We start from the raw sequence: 17660 nt of genomic DNA, 5'->3' as shown, positions 1-17660 counted from the left end.
CATCAACATCATGACATATGCATTATTCAACAACAAGGAGTCATATATCAATCTTATAAAAAAGATCTAACAAGGTGTTCACATCATCAACAACAAGAAATATATCGTCATCAACATGAAAGTGTTAGGGTTTGTTCTATAAATTGGACATAACTGTCCATGCTATCAAGGGGGGTAAACTTGTCCATGTCATTATTAACATATCAACTTCAACGAGAAGGACAAATCATCAAGAGGCTCATATTATCCATATCATTATGGAGTACTCAATACCATCAACAAGAAATTAGGGTTAGGTTCGTTAGACTTAAATTTTCTTCTCTAAACCCATCCTAGGGTTTTACAAATCATAGGCTGTGCAATGTCAGTATTAATTGAAATAACAAAAGAAACACAAGATACTTATCTTTTGAGCTCAAGACAACTCCCTCTTGGTCTTGAGTCCTTCTAGAATCCAACCTGCAAATTAGCCTCAACATCAAGATATCAAATCTTTTAGCAATCAATTCATAAGCTCAACATTTTCTCAACTATTTATATTGAGGTAGGGTTAACAACTTTTGGCAACGATTTGCAATTCAAACCAATGTGGAAAAAGTGGAAGTTGGGATTAAATTGACAAGGGTCCAAAAATTGAAAAAAGTTGTTAAAGTCGGGAGGTTTTTAAAAAAAGTCGGCAGAATAAAAAAAATACAAAAACATTCATATTTTTTTTTTCGTAAAATAAGCTATCTCACTCATGATTTTTTGGAACAACTCCCTATTTTATCCCGACTTTTTCGATAAAATCCCGATTTAAAAAAAAAAGTCGTTAAAGAAACTACCTCACTCACGATTTTTTGGAATAACTCTTGATTTTATCTCGGCCTTTTCAATAAAATCCCGATTTTTTCGTTTTCCAAAAAGCTGCCAAAAAATTGGCCGATAAAATCGGCTAGCTGAAAAAATCGAACTTTGTCGATTTTATTGCGACTTTTTCCACAATGATTCAAACAACTAGAGTTATTGTATCTGTTGTCAATCAAATTGTACAGCAGAATGCGACAACGCTCAGGACAGGGGCTGTCACTCTGATTTTTGCCCTCTCTGTTTAAGCTGTCTCCTAAATGCAAGCTAAGGGGGGTAGTACCTACGAATGAGATGACGAATAAATTGTTGGGAACCAACAAGTCAAGGAGACACAACTGAATGGCCTAGCAACTTGGTTGGAAATTAGGTGGCAAACAAGATTATTTAGCACAATTTGATTAGATTCCTTAAGATTATGGATTAGAGACCAGTGCCTTTAAGATTAATTACTTGCACAATGAGATTAATACATCCAAGTCACTGGATGAACAGTTGTTGCGGAATGCAATTCTATCTTAGATGAAATGCAGGACCTAAATCTATGTGTGATGCAGGATCTTGGTAGGTTTTAATTATATGCCTAGTCTAGGTGAAGCCTTCTCCTTAATTCTTTTGAATCTAGTCTTGGACGCAAGTTGTAGAGAGAAGTTCAAGGGAAGGAGGCTAAGGCCTCATTAACAATACCTCCCGTGGAGATTTAACAACCCAAGTTCCTTTGTTTCTGCAAGGGATTGCCCACAAGAGAACTACAAGGTCACTGTTTTAACTGCGAATGAGGTTCTAGACTTCATAAATTGTGTGAAGAAGGTGGTCCTATCTCTCTTACAACCATGCTTATTCTGGAGGTAAATTTTAAAGATGCACTTCTAACCTAGAATGAAGATGCAAGATATGAGTGATTGCTTCAATGAGATTATTAAATATGTTAAGTACTCCAACAAGTTTAAATCACTTGAAATCAAAATGCTTATAATGATATTTCACAAGTGAACAAATGAAACACTTGGAGAAAAAAATTATAGATTATCTCAATGAAACAATGTTAGCAATTTCAATTATCCAAGAGCTTATTAATGTGTCAATAAGATCTCATTTAAGTCATCTTATGTTAAATGTTACTTAACAATTAGGCACAAGAAAAAAATGTGAGCAATTTATCACTTAGATCATAAGCTGATGAAGCACAATAGATGATCTTAAACACAATAATGACAAGCGTTGATGGAGACTAACACAATAAGGGATTGCTAACAATGATATGCAATGTGTGCAATTAGCAATGCAAATGCAGTTAGTGAAATGACTAGATATCCTTAAGACAAGATCTAAGATATATGCAACTAGTTAACCAATGATGAGATCACTTGAGAAATGCACCAAATTCTTGCAAATCATATCAGCAAGCTATTAGTATGAAGACAGTCCCAAAATTGACAAGAGAAGCTAGCAAACATAACAATGATTAAGCCTTTAGATAATTGATGTTAACCTTTTATGTTCTTAAGCTTGTATAAGGGTGGTTTTAGGCTTCCTTGAGGCTATTATCAATTGATTATGCCACTGTTAGATTAGTCTTCAGATCTAGTTACTTATGATAGTCAACAAAAGAGAGGAAGGGAGAGAGGATCAAACCCTCAAGGCCTAAAGGCCTTGCTTCACTACCAAGTTTGCCAAGTCGAGGCAAGCTTGAGGTACCAAATGAAGTGACTTGGCAAATGATTGAGCCTTTGAATACCTACAAGCACAAATGATTAGCTTGAAAACAAGGAATAAGGTGCCTAAATCCCACAACTAGGAAAAGATGAGCCTTTTAGGCTAGCGTCTACGACAAATGACTTCAAAAATGTGATATGAAGCTGTCGACAAGTGCAGGACACCTACAAACACAAAGAATTATCCCTAAAAATACTTTAAATGATAAATCAAGCAAATGCCTAGTGTTTGGAGGCCCTTTAGGGCTGCGGCTACGACTAGAAGCCTTAGAAACCCTTGCGTCTAAGTGAGAGAAGGCCCTCTAGGCCTACAAAGAGGACCAAAAGTAGGTATGAGCTCCCAAAACCTCTTCAAAATAGATATTAGCCTTGCAAAACCACTAGTTAGCCAAGAAAAATTGAACCCTTGTGGATGAGTGACAAAATTTTCAGTGAAAACCAACCTCAAACCCTTATAAGAAATGGTGTTAGGCCCGCAAAACAAGTTGCTAGCCTCAAATCACATGCATTAAATTTTAAGCCTTTCTATGCTTACGGTTGGGCCTTAGAGGCCAAAATAGAGTTGCAACTAGCCAACAAAGGCCACTTAGAAGCTGCGGCTAGGTCTATAAGTCCTCAAATCCTTGCGGCTAGGCCTCAAAGAACTTCAAACCCTTGTTACTACCCTTGATGAGTGGCTGGATGAGTATGAGCCAGAAAAATTTTGATTTCCTCCACCAAATTGGCTTACAACTCTTCCAGTGATAAAATGCTTGTGAAAAACCCCAGTTGCAGCAGCGAACAAGCCCTCTAAGGCTTGCAACTTCCTCTTAGAGGCTCAGCGTTGGAAAAATGGCACTTGGGTCTTGTAGATCACGCCCTAAAGGGCCTAGATCAACCTCTGCCAACTGAACATTCTTCTTACCTTTGCTAGATGACTCCTCCAAACTTCAAAGGAGAAAATATGCCCAAACTCTAGCCGCCTAGGCTAGGTGAGGGTCTCAAACCTCTTGCTTAAGATTTGTCTATGAATCCTTTAGCTAATGCCACCTGCATGTCAAATAAATAACAATGTTGCGAACATCGCGATCAAGATTAAATCGACAAGGGTCCAAAATAGGAAAAAATTCGCTAAAATTCGGGAAAAAAATGGCAAATACAATTTTTTTTTTGTTTTTTTTCAAAAATTTTAATATCTAAAGCATCCACAAGATAAAATATATGCATTGACACATAAATATGAAAATAGAACTAATATATAAGATGTGTAATATCATGTCTAGTGCTACATCACACATAACAACAAATCATGTCTTGAATACTAAGTCTAGAGTCCCGACTCAACCTTAAAATATCAACAAAAAATATAATAATGTATCTCATATCATGAGTCATAATGTCATATACAATGAAATGAACCAAATAACTAATACTACTGATTTCCTCTGCCCCTCTTACGAGAAAATGTAACAACTTTCCCTCTAGATGAAGAAGGCGCTAGCGCTGGCACTGACACCGACAGTGGACTCTGTTGTGCTCTAGAAGTTGAAGAACTAGGAAATATAGGAGGTAGACCACGTCCTCTACTATTGACCATGGTAGGTGGTGTCACCTCCTCCTCCTCCTCTGCAACTGCTAACCCATCCACTCTCTCCTCCTCTAACCAATCAAGGGTTGACTCCATGAAAGTTGAAGCAAAATATGAAGAGACACTGAAATTTGAAACAAACTAAAGCTTACCTGGCATTTTAGTCTTCCTATCCACAATAGCCATGTCAAAGCTAAATGTGCCACCTTCCATCTTGTATATATCCATTTTTTTGGAGATTTTGCACGTTCTGCTAGTGATGACACCATCTTTTGAACACAAGTCAAGAATCCATCCGTGATCTCATCATCGAATAAGAAGCTACAAGAGTAAAAAAATGCGGGGTTCAGGTAGATCCCTGCAACATGAATGAGACGATGGAGTGTATTTTTCCATCGCTCATCAATCACTTCGCATGAGTTGTTATCTTTGAAACCCCTCATCTCCTTTATTTTCATAGTAGCTACGAATGGATTCTTTGGCCCTATCCATGGCTTCATACAAGTAGCCCATTGCAGGCTTGTTTCCATCAACTAATTGAAAAACCTTACCAAAGGTTCAGTAATGCTTCACACCTCCTGCACTCCGGCCCAAAAGCTTTCCTGGTATGAAACTAGCCTGCATATGGCCTCTCCCTCTGGTTTGCGGCTATATGGAAAAGTACGCCACTCCAAAAGAAACATTCTCTTCGCATCCCACATAGAATTTAAGAGGGATTGAAGAGATATGAAGCTAGTGGCAAACCGTGTAATGGTAGGGCACACCAACTCCTTGTTGTTGGTGAATGTTCTCATCAAATTAAGCACAAATGCATGATTATATATAAATTTTGTAATGCTTTTTGATAATTTAACAATATCCATGACAAAAGGAATTTTTCCTATGTACTCCAACATCAAATCAATGCAGTGTGCAACATAAGGTGTCCAAAATAAGTTAGGATACCTCTCCATAAGCATCCTGCCAGCAACAACATAATTTGTAGCATTGTCCGTTATGACTTGGACAACATGTTGTGGACCCACCTCTTGAATAAACACTTCCAACAAATCACATAATAACCATGCATCTTTGATTTGTGCAGATGTATCAATAGATTTCGTAAACATTGTCCCCTTTGGACAATTAACCAAGAAGTTAATAAGGGTTCTACCATTTTGATCGGTCGAACCATTTGACGTCACAGTGCATACTATGTGTGCCCATGAGCCCCTAAAATTCGCGAGTCTCTTAGTGCATTCATCCTTTTCAATTTGAAGAATGCGCCCTGTAAAGTCTTCATATGAAGGGGATTTGTACCTCGGGTCGGGCCAACACTAGCAATAACGTCAATCACAGGCTAGAAAAATGGATTGTTCTTGGCAATGTTGAAATGAATATCGTTCCAAGGAAGACACCTGCCGAACAACTTGTCATCTTCTTCTTTCTACCTTTTTTTAAGAGCTGACGTGATAGATGGTTGTGCTCTAGGTGTGGTTCTAGGAACAAAAAATGATGAGGCAACTATGGGGTTGAGTGTAGACACTGATGCTGAAGAAGAACCAGTACCATTCTCACGATCACCTCCCAATCTTGCCACTCCACCCCTTTCCATTTGACTCTTTAGAGCTGCCTTGGTCACTTTGGTTGTCTCTATTTCTTCTAATGATTTGATGGCTCTACAAATGATTTCTGGATTTGTGTTTGTGCAAGGCCCTACCTCATGTCTAGGAATTTGTGCAAGGTAGAACTTCAATCTATATACCCCCCCGTCATATGATGCCCACATAACTTGCAAGTCAAAATTGATCTGTCAAACCCTCCATCAGGTTCACCAAATTTCTACATAGGGTCCAATTTCCTTGGTATTTTTGTAACTTTTTTGAATCTTGAGTTTTGATGTAATATTGAAGTTTGAACCTAGGGCAAAAGAAGAATTGCAAGTTAAACAAATGAAATTAAAATTTACATACAACATTTGGAATTTTTGATGGAAAAAAACCTTCAACTCAATGCAATAATAATGGCAAAAAAGACACATTCAAACCCAAGCAAATTCATAGAAAAAAACTAGGGGACAAGAAGAGATTAAACAAAGAAAACTAACAATCAAAATTTTGCAATTTTTACCAAAAAAAACCCTCTCCACTAAATGCAACAAAAATGACAAAAAAACACATTCAAATCCAAACAAAAATCATGAAAAATATATGGGTGATAGAAAACCAAGGAAAAACAAGAAAAAAAACAAAAAAATTAGGGCCAAATTTGATGCCCATACTTGAAAACCACGCACTACTGAAGAAACTTGGTTCAAACTTGATTTTTTTTTTTGCTTGGGATGCTAATAAATTCTTTCACTTTTCTCCTCTCTTTCCCTTGTAGATGAGTTCTCCTCCTCCTTAGCTCTCACCTTTGCTGTTTGTTTGCAAAATGAGAGAAAAACCAAAATTTAGCTTTAAAATAACTTTATCGCGTGGCTTGACGATTTTTTCCCATCAACTCGCGATTTTTTCAAGCCGAAAAAGTCGCCGATTTTATCGACATCACAAAAAAGTCGCGATTTTTTGAAAAAATAATTGCGATTTTTTGAAAAAATTGCGATTTGATCGCGATGTTCGCAACACTGATAAATACAACCAAGCCACAAGATCTAGAAAATTCTAAAATAAAACCCCAAAATATTATTTACAAAAGGAAAAAATAATATACAAGAACTAGAAATAATTTACAAATTATTTACACTATTCACAATTAAAATTAAGCTCTAGGTAGCAAATAAATCTTTTTAGCCCAAGAGATTTTGAAAATAATTGATGGAAATATTTTGTATTTTGATGTACCAACCCAAACCCTGCACAATAAATTGTTAGATAAGCACAAAATCCAAACAAGATTTGATCACCTTGAGGTCTATGTCAATGTTGCGAACATCATGATCATGGTTAAATCGACAAGGGTCTAAAATCGGAAAAAAATTGAAAAATTGGGAAGAAAACGGTAAAAATCAGGAAAAATCGGCAAATAGAAAAAAAATGATTTTTTTTTTTCAAAATTTTTAGTATCTAAAGCATCCACAACATAAAATATATGCATTGACATATAAATATGAAAAGAGAAAATATATAGAAGCTGTGTAATATCATGTCTAGTGCTACATCACACATAACAACGAATCATGTCTTGAATACTAAGCCCTGAGTCCCGACTCAACCTCAAAATATCAGCAAAAAATATAATAATGTATCTCATATCATGAGTCATAATGTCATATACATTTAAATGAACCAAATAACTAATACCACTGATTTCCTCTGCCCCGCTTGCGAGAAAATGTAACAACTTTCCCTCTAGATGAAGAAGGCGTTGGGGCTGGCATTGGCAGTGGATTTTGCTGTGCTCTAGAAGCTGAAGAACTAAGAGCTATAGGAGGTAGACCACGTCCTCTATTGGTGACCTGAGATTTTGGCCCTCAAATCTACTCCAAAAATTCTGCAAAATTAAATGTAGGCTCTCCACACCAGGCTCAACAAAACCCAGAAATATATCACAGACCCAAGTGGTGGAAATAGTCACGGGGTAAAATGCGACCTCCTCCAACAATTTATGTTGCTAATTGCTGAATGGAACTAGGAATTCTTCCCTCAAAATTGCTCAGAAAATTTTGTAAAATTAATCCTAACCTCCTCTCACCAAACCCACAAAAACCCAGAAAGGGTTTGGGCTAAATCCACTGACCCCTGATGAACCCCAACAAATGTAAATTGCTCAATTTGGCCAGAAAACGCCCTACAATTTAGATACTATTGAATTTTGTCCAAATCTCCCTCCAAGAAATCTTCCCTAACTCCTGCAAATTTCTCCCCTCAATCACCAAACAGATCCCAGCTCGAATGCTTCCCAAATTTCTGTCTGCTAGCTTCTCTCAGTCCCTTCGAATTTCCTTTTGCGCCCTAAGAGAAGCATGCTCCAGTTGGAAATAGTATGCAATGTAGCTCCTAGAGAAGCTCTGAGATGGACTCCTTCTTACTCCCCCAGGGTGACATTCGAAGTTCACCGAAGGTAGAGGTAGAATTCCACTTGGAACTCCTAGTGCTAAACAACACTTTTCTTCTTGTGCTAAACAACCCCAAGAGAAGATGAAAGGTGAAATGTAATAGTCAAAAGATGATTAGCAAATGAGTCCATTCTCCTTTTATAATTTCTCCCCATGCTTCTAGACACCTTTTTTAATTATTATTTTATTGGTGGGGGCCATTTTCCACTAAGTGACTTTTGCCTCTATTTTAATAAAATAATAATTTGCTGCCAATCTCCAATAAAATAATACTTTCCACCTTTCTCCAAAATAATATTTGCCCCCTTTACTTAATATCAACAAAATTAGGCGAAATTCCCATGCTCACAAAATCAGGAATATTACAAGGATATTGCAATTTTTAATATGGCCCCTAATTCACATAATAGAGCATGCAAAATGGAAGGAAAATCAACATGAAACTTACACCATTCCACAAGAATCCCTTTAATCAATCTCAAATAAGTCTCCTCATGCAAACATCTCCCTTCCAAGACAATTCACTCCATAAAGATTACATTGCATCTAAGAAGAAAGAAGACAATAGTTAGTGCGAACTTCATGATGAAAATGAAAAGTGACTCCCCTCTATTTATATTAGTAACTAAGTCACTTTTTTATAATTTTACAAGTAAAGCCCTAAGAAAGTTTTCTTGAGCATTCAACTAAATCAAAGGTCACAAGTTGACCTTGAAATAGCTCTTAAACATAATAAGGTGCCAAAAATAACCCACATGTGTGGGAATACATGCTCTCCACCATGACACCATCTTCTAAGAATGGTCAATAAGATGAAATGGTCCAAGAGTGCTCCTCACTCCAAGAAAACCTCGAAATGCATGGATATATCTCTAGAAGATAACTTCTCCACCATGACATCATCCATAAAGCGACCTTCATCACCCTTTCAAGGCATGTATGTATGACATAGCGCTGCTTAGGGCAAGCGCTGACATCAAGGAGGAATGTCCTAGCTCTCCCAAGTCATTTCAATGACATATGTCCTCATCTGGGCTTTGGAGCAAGGCATCATCCATCAAACAGGGTGAAGGCTAGCCTAGGGGCATCCTGGGTCCACTTGGGTACATCATCAAGTCAAATGTCCAAGTTCTCAAGTACAACATTTTGGCATCTAGAGGTACATCATTGGGTGTAGAATCATGTAGAAGTTGCTCAAGGCCTAATGCTCATCTTTGGTGGGGCAATGTTGGGGCCACAAGGTCATATGTACTCTTAGAATGGGGCAAAACACCCTTTGGAATGTGTTGGAAAGGAGTCAAGCTATCTCTCAAGGGATCTCTGCTGCATGTGTGATATCACTTGAACAAAACTCTCAAGATCAAGTGAGATCAAAATCATTAGGGACATAAAACTGTCAAAGCATCATAATGGACCATTTCTAATGCTAGGGCACAAAAATACTTCACACAAGACTTACCTTCAAATGTCTAGACTCTAACTAGCCGAAGATCTATAAACAAGTTGCCTCACTTATGTTAGGGATGATTAGGTTAACAATCATATTAGGTGTTTCTGGTTTCCAAGGGGAGTGACATATCTTGGGTAGACCCATCAATCCATAGGTGTATGTGATAAGGTGGTCAGGGAGTGGGAAAGGCTCCGAGGAAGATGGCACAACCATGAGACCAGTCAATAGAGGTCCAACATCCCAAGGGTAATGATGTAAAGTGGGAGCAATCATGGAGGCATGAGTTACCCCTTTGCTTGGCCTGCTTTTTCAACCCCTCTAGCGTGTCTTTTGCTTTAATGATTTGTCTTTAATTGGTGTGTAGCTTAGGGGATCAAGCTTGCTTTGTGCTCTTCCAATACCCCTTAAGGATGTACTAGTTACTCGCTCATCGAGGATGGGACATTCAAGAGTTTCTTTATTTTAGATGAAACATTAAATGCTTGAGGGATTGGGTGATGGCCAATGAGGGGCGTAGAGCTCATGCTAGGCTTTTGCTCATGTGCTAAACTAGTCCCAACCATCTTTTGCACTTTAATTTTTTTTTTTTTCTATTTTGGCTATATTCTTTTATCATTCCTTTAGCTGCATCAATTTCTGAGGCCAAGTTTTCGGGCCCTGACTCAAGGATGTGGATATAGGGTGGCAATCCCAATGGTCAATGACAATCAACCCAAAGAATGAAGATGAATCATTTGGAAAGATGGAAAGTGGTATGTATGAGTTACCTTGGACATGCTATGTCAATTAGTGCCTCCCTAATAGTGCGCTTCCTAACCCATAATGCCTCAGAGGAGGTCCATTGGACTAGAGTCAAAGGCTAACCTCCAAGGTGAAGTGTGGGAACAAGGATACAATCAGGAGTGATCAATCATCCAATTTGCCCTGTGATTTAGATTAATATGTGCATAATAGTAAATGAAAGCACATGATTGCTAAAATGGTTATAGTACATGTTGATAGATGACCCACCTTTACTTCAAGAAGAATAGTAAATGAAAGCACATGATTGCTAAAATGGTTATAGTACATGCTGATAGATGACCCACCTTTACTTCAAGAAGAATAGTAAATGAAAGCACATGATTGCTAAAATGGTTATAGTACATGCTGATAGATGACCCACCTTTACTTCAAGAAGAATGCTAGATGGGCAAGAGCACTGGCTGGAGCAATAGGTTGAGAATTCTGGCAAAATGCTATTTGGAGACCATCATAGGGCTGTTGACTGGCTAACTGTCAAATGACGAGAATTTTTTTCTCCAATGGGTTACCCACTTTTGGTGGGTAACAAGCCTCTTTGATTCACTGTTGTTAACCCATATGAATTTCCACCTCAACTTGCTTCTTTGCCAGTGGCAGAAAATACTTCCTTTTGAGATTGTTTTAGAGTGGCTTGTTGCTATGTCTAGGTCTAGGCTTCCCCCTACCTCTTCCATGTCACTGGTACGTGATCTCTCTCTCTCTCTCTCTCTCTCTCTATATATATATATATATATATATACATGCACACACACAAACACACACACTTACAAGTGCACACACGCATATATAACACACACACATACATACAAAGTGTTTCTTTCTTGTCTTTTTCAAATTGCAATCTAGAAAATGTTTGTCCTAGAATTCTCTTGAAATTTCTAATGATTTATGATTATGATGATGTGGTTGTTGGGGCTAGGGTTGCGGGGGAATGGCCCCCCCTCAAATCTGCTCTCGGAGCGCGCTCTAGTCAGCATCGGGAGTGACCTCAAGAGTGCGCTCCCAAAATTCGCTCGCTGTGGGAGCAAATTTCAGGAGTGTGCTCCCTATTTTTTTTCGCTCCCTACCAATCCGGGAGTGATAGAGGGAGCTATTGAAGATTGGAAACAATTTTTCTTGAGTGGGGCAACCTAATGTCCAAGACTATGGCCCTAGTGTTGATATGCAGTTTATGGTAATGTTAAATTCTTAGAGTAAAAGTGACATTCTCCTTTATCTTTCATTTTCATTTAAGTAATAGTGACATTCTCTTTTATCATTCATTTTCATCCTTTCACTTAAATTTTTAACATTACCATGAAATAATTCAAGATGTTTGAGAGTGGTTTCGACCTCATTGGATTTCATATGGAGAAAGTAGAATTTTAGATTTCACTCAAAATCCAACAGACTTGTCATTTTTTCAGGATTTTAGGATTGGGGGGATTGCAATGTTTCCATTGGATTTTGTCTGTGTTGCATGGGTACTCGCACCCGGGGGTGGGGTTCTCGGACCCGTCCCGGGTTCCCGCACCCAAGTACCGGATTCGGGTACGGGTTCTTCCCAGACGAACCCAGAAGAATCGAGTTCTTCCATGAAGAACCGGGTTCTTCAAAAAAAAAATGGGTTCTTTTCCTTTAACGGGTTCTTGGGTTCTTGGGTTCTTCGGGTGCTTGGGTTCTTCGGGTTGGGTTCTTCATAAAAAAACCTATATTAAAAATTTAATTTTCAAATAATTTTTTTTATTGAAATTTAAAAAATAACTTATAACAAAGGTAAGACTTATAACAAAACCTAAAAAACCCTAAATCAATTCTTGTAAATCAATTTGGAATGAAACATTCTTCCACGGTCCTTATCATCAAAACCTGTGTTGCATGGGTACCTGCACCCGGTTTTTTAAGTTTTTTACAAGTCTTGTTTTTTTAAGAATTCTTGTAAATCAATTTGGAATTAAACATTCATTCCCGAGCCAAATAACCATCAAATTATAAACTGTAAATGCACACATACAGGTTCAGACATTTTCGGTCAAATAGAAAGTAGGATTGAGACCAGCCATAAGCTGTAATCAGTTGATGCTATTAAATGGCGAAGGGCTATTTTGGACAATGGCTAAATTAAGTATCAAAATCTGCCAATTTCTCACAACATTCTAATAACATCATGTTAAGATTAAAACTAGGAAAATATGCCTAAATCATATATGGTCTCTACAGACTTGTACACCAAGTAATCTCTAAAAACTGCGAAGATGTTTTATGTCTAGATAATTAATATTCAGGCAGAGCTTCACACTCAAAGACAAACTATCCCTCAAGCCATCAGATGGCTGCTGTGCATTTTATTGGGAAACAAAGACTAATAAGCGTGTTTTGTGGAAGGGTAAGGCTACCACTGTTTTTTGGATTGCTTTACCACAGAGCACACCATGCATGGGGCAGGTGGATGATTAGACATCAAGAAAATTCTAGACCACTATCAGGTTGAGAAGAATCTCCTATGAAAAAATTGTGTTTTTATATGGGAGAGACTAAACATTCAAATCAAAGTTACAAGCTCAAGCTCCAGCCAGAATGAGCAATTTCAATAAGGAGAGAAGCTGTCTTGAAATTAGAGCAGGAGGCAAAAATGCTAACACTCCTTGGCTGTGTAGGAGGAAGGGTCTGTACGACCACAGCCTGATTCATTGATAGGCATCCTTGCAAATGAACCTAAGCTGCATAGTTATTTTAAAGCCTGTGTGTGACAAAATCTGTCCCAAGTTTCACCAAAATAGCTGAGTCTAGCATTTATCCTAGTATGTATTTTGAATTTTCAGTTTTAGTAGTAGCCTTGAGCTCTCTCACATAGCTGTCACAGTGTCATGGTTACATGGAAAAGAAAGAGCAGTGTTTTGGTGATAAATTTTGAAATTTCAATGTCAATGTTGAATGTTCAATGATGTGCATGTTTAAATGATTATCATTAAAGTTTTCTTCTTTAAAGTTGAAAAAATATACAAATTCAAATTTCATATATATTATTAATTATAAATTATAAATTTATAAAATATAATTATTAAAATTTAATATTATTATATTACCCGACGAACCCACGTACCCTGTTTCCAAAAATGCCGTCCCCGTCCTCGCACCCACGTTTCCTGGCAACATAGGATTTTGTCATGTACTAGGGTATGGAACTTGTATTTAATCAAGAGCACCAAACCCTCTACGATGGAGAGACTCCCAATAATCAAGAGCACCTAGGTTACTAGGGTATGGAACTTGTATTTAATCAAGAGCACCAAGGCCATTTGACTATGTAGGAGGAGACTCCCAATAAAGCACGAGACAAGAAATTAGAAATTTCTCGTGGCAAGAGGGTCAAGCAATAGATAACAGATTTACTTGTCTTTTCTAGTTTCTAGTACTTCTTATAACTATTGACTCTTCCATATTTATTATGGTATTTTTTGTAAAAAATATATGACAATTTAAGTTTGAAGTTGGCATTTATAACTCATTGGTAACGAATTATGAATATGATGCTTCGTGAAAGTTGAAACATTTCGTTTCATGTTAGATATTCTTTGTTATCATTTGATTACTTGGTAATGGTAATGGTTACAAGTACAAGTTACAACTTTAGTGATGAATGATGATAAATGTTATATATTGAATTTTGAAAGCTTGAAACTTTAAGAGTGATGAATCATGACATTCAATATATTGTATGTTACTAACTTGTGGACGTGGTTGATGAAGATTATAACTTGTAGATGATTGATGTTATATGGTTGAATCCATGTTTTTATATTTTTTTATATCTAATTCATCATTCTACATGCTTTTGTTGACATATATGCATCAAAATATATAAAAATACATGTTATATAAAAATTCACTCCTGATTCGCTCCCAAACCGGGAGCTTTTGAAAATGTTGCTCCTCGCTCCCACTTCTGCTCCTGCTTCCCCCTTTCGCTCCTGCTCCCTGCTTCCACTCCTGCTCACCGCTCTCGCTCCCCGCTCCTGCTCCCCGCTCCCAAGCAATCTTGGTTGGGGCTTCCTCTTACTCTCCTCCCTTCATTCTGCATCTAATGATAATAATATGGCTTTCTAATATGTTGTATGTAGGCTTATGCTTTTGGCCAATTATCTCATTCAGTGGTGTAGCGTATTTTATGTTATACTGTGCTTTTTGACTTCAGGAGTTGCTTTGGCACTCTTATGGCTTGTCACTACTGGATTGTACTATGTCTCATTTATTTACATTTTTTGGTTATTCAGTGACATCAATAATGTGATCTTATTTATCTTATCTTGACTGTTGAATGTGTAAAGGTACTCCTCACAACTCCAACTACTCCAACAGAACGGATGAAATTGATTGTTGAAGCTTCAGAAGGCTTTATATATCTTGTAAGTTCTTTTCATATATCATAGTTAACGTCTTTTTGAGGTTGGTTCCAGAGATGTTATGCACAAGCGAAATAAATCCCCCATGGAGGTAGTGATTCACACGAGGAACTTGCATGTGGTGCATATAGAACTGTTTTAATGATGCATTGTCTTTTAGATGTTTTGTCTCATGACTTGGAAAAGCCTTTGCATTGAGTTTAGCCTGAACAAGGGATGGGTTGCTGTGTGTAATATCTGCATTCCAGATTAAGGGACCCCAAGACTAAATGGAAGTTCAGTCCAAATTTCTTCAATTCAAGAGGCATCTTAAAGTGATATGTAGCAAGCGTTTTTGGAGATTCATGTTGTGTAAACTAAGCTTTTCTGCTTACTTGTCTCGTTGCAAACCTGTTAAACTTTTACATTTGTTGTATCCTCTTGAACTGATACTTCTACGATCTTGCCATCATTCCTTTGCAGAAACTACTTTTGTGGTGCAAAACTGAGACATATTGTTCTGAATAAGGTGTGAAACAGAGATTTTCATTTTCTCTTGACCCGGGCATGGAAGGCTTGCAGCTCTTGTTGAGCCTCAGTATCACCTGATGTCAGATATGCTCCAAGGAGAATGATCCTATATTACTAAGTCAATGACCTTCCCTATTTGCATGCAGGTTGGCCATAATCAGGTGGTACAATGGCTGCTTTCTTAGGATTGGTTGTCCATCATCATTGCTACAATCATCTCTTAAGGATTTGTTAATCAAGACTTCTTTTTCTCTTAGAAATATTTGCTCCTTTTCTTATATATGAAGGTTGCCTTCAAATATTGTGAGGAAACCATTTTTTCTCATTCTTCTTATTAATTGCTCTTACAGGGCCACAACAATTGTTGTCATTTTAGGAGTCTCTCACTGTACTCAACAAGTCCGACACTTAATAAGTGTTGGCCTTTTGGTGAGGTCATGATGTTGTGTATGGTTTAGGTGATGCATGTTTTTATGGTGGTTGATTTTTCCCCTGAAAAATACCTCTTTTGATTTCTGGCCGTTTTAGTCTTTTATCATTCCTTTGTTCTTTATTTCTTATGCTTTCTTTTAGGCATTGGAAGTGAGGGTGAGGGCCTCCACATTGTTTACATTCGATTTTTTCCATCGAGGGATTTCTGTTTGAGGGGTGGGCTCAAAGTTTTATCATCTTTTCAGGATTTGATTTGTTGTAGCTGTGAATGCTATCAACTTTTGAGTTGTTTATCCTTATGTTTTGATGGCAAGTTTGGTGGCTTTCTATAGCTTTATTAATAATGTTGCATCTACTGAGGATAAAATAAAAAATATTAATACACTAAACCTAACCCTAGCCCCCTACTAATGCTATTTTGGATGATAGAGGCCATTTAGATTCCCTTTGTTGATGTTTTTTCATTCAGATATGCATTGCGCTTGGTGCTATTTTGGTATATGCACTTTTGCCATATACATGTGAAACTTGCATATTTGTGTGTAATTGTTTGGATTGACCTGGATGCATATCAAATAAATGCATTGGCAGACAAATATGGAAAAAAAACATTGATATATATGTAGTGGATGCCAAATGATACAATCTAACATTAATTACGGAAACTGAGTCCTGATGGCTGTACAGTGTTATCTGAACCTGTTGTCTCCAGAAACTGGAACCAGACAAAAACCAGAAACAAAATCAGACCAGAAAATTGGTTGACCAAAAAATACATAAAATATTCATATTTATAAATTGCATAAGTTTCTGGAATCGACTGGTTCTGATAGCACTTTGTAGTATGTACTAGTGTTGATAATATCGGTATCGGAAAAATATCGGCGAGGGTCCAGAAAATATCTTATCGGCAATATCGGCGAGGGTCCAGAAAATATCTTATCGGAAATATCGGCGAAAATATCGGCAAGCATAAAAAATGCATAATATATTCATTTTTTTTCAGATTTTTAAACATATAAAGCAATAACAACATGAAATAAAGTTATAAACACATTGGCACATAAATATGAAGAAAACACTAATATATATGATGTCAAATAGAAATGATACATCAAAGGCGATACCAAATCCTGCTGATCCCTGATAATTGTCCATTCAAGGACTCAAATGTGGAGAATCAATACAAAATAACATCACATGTATAAAAGTATCTCATCATCATGAGTTATATGTAGCATAACAAATAAAACTAGCAGCTATCTATCTGAAATCACTGCCCTCTCCCCCTTTTATGGGAAAACATGATGGGCTGTTTGCCAGGCTTGCCCCTAGTAGTAGGAGGCCCTGACCGTGCCTCTGCACCTAATGTCAAATAATGAGTGCTAGGTATGGGGCTATGCTCTCCTATATCTATAGCAGATGGTGTTGATGCTGATGCTCTCGCAGTGTCCTCCTCCTCCTCCTGCTCCTCCTCTGAGTGCTGTTGCTCCTCTGACTCCGAGTCCTCCTCTTGCTGCCCCTGCTCTAATGGATCATCTACCACTGGCTCTAACCATGAAGGTGACTCCTCCAAGAGGAGCTCCTCAAACTCCACCCTCCACGGAGACAATACATCAATATTGTCTAATCTAAGTCACATGACACAAGGACACGAGACACGGAGGACACGTAAATACGAGTATTCAATACGAAACACAACGACCTGGAAACAAGACACGTGGGACACGTTTTATATATATATATATATATATATATATATATATATATATACTGAAATATAGTTTTTTTATCCATATTAAATTGCAGGTTGCAGCTTATCTAATCAAATTAAAATATAATTACTTCTCAAAGTTCATAGTTCACTTTAAAAAAATAAATAGAATCAAAATTTACTATTTACTATTTAGAAATTAGA

At 37.3% G+C, this 17660-nt stretch overlaps 1 protein-coding gene across 1 annotated transcript in view; it reads left to right on the top strand.

Annotated features, from left to right (window-relative positions):
• LOC149240554 (tryptophan synthase alpha chain-like) overlaps window positions 1-17660 on the top strand; it is a 241107-nt gene that overhangs the window by 212587 nt on the left and 10860 nt on the right. The window contains exon 6 of the mRNA XM_089373754.1: window positions 14726-14803. Coding sequence (XP_089229880.1) covers window positions 14726-14803 — 78 coding nt within the window. The remainder of the gene's footprint in view (window positions 1-14725; window positions 14804-17660) is intronic.

This window comes from Pinus tabuliformis, chromosome 8 (genome assembly GCF_031772625.1).
Source record: "Pinus tabuliformis cultivar Carrire ecotype Pingquan chromosome 8, CPIR1, whole genome shotgun sequence".
Taxonomy (NCBI): domain Eukaryota; kingdom Viridiplantae; phylum Streptophyta; class Pinopsida; order Pinales; family Pinaceae; genus Pinus; species Pinus tabuliformis.
Note: the sequence above shows the minus strand (reverse complement) of the source record. Positions and strands in the feature narration are given on the sequence as shown.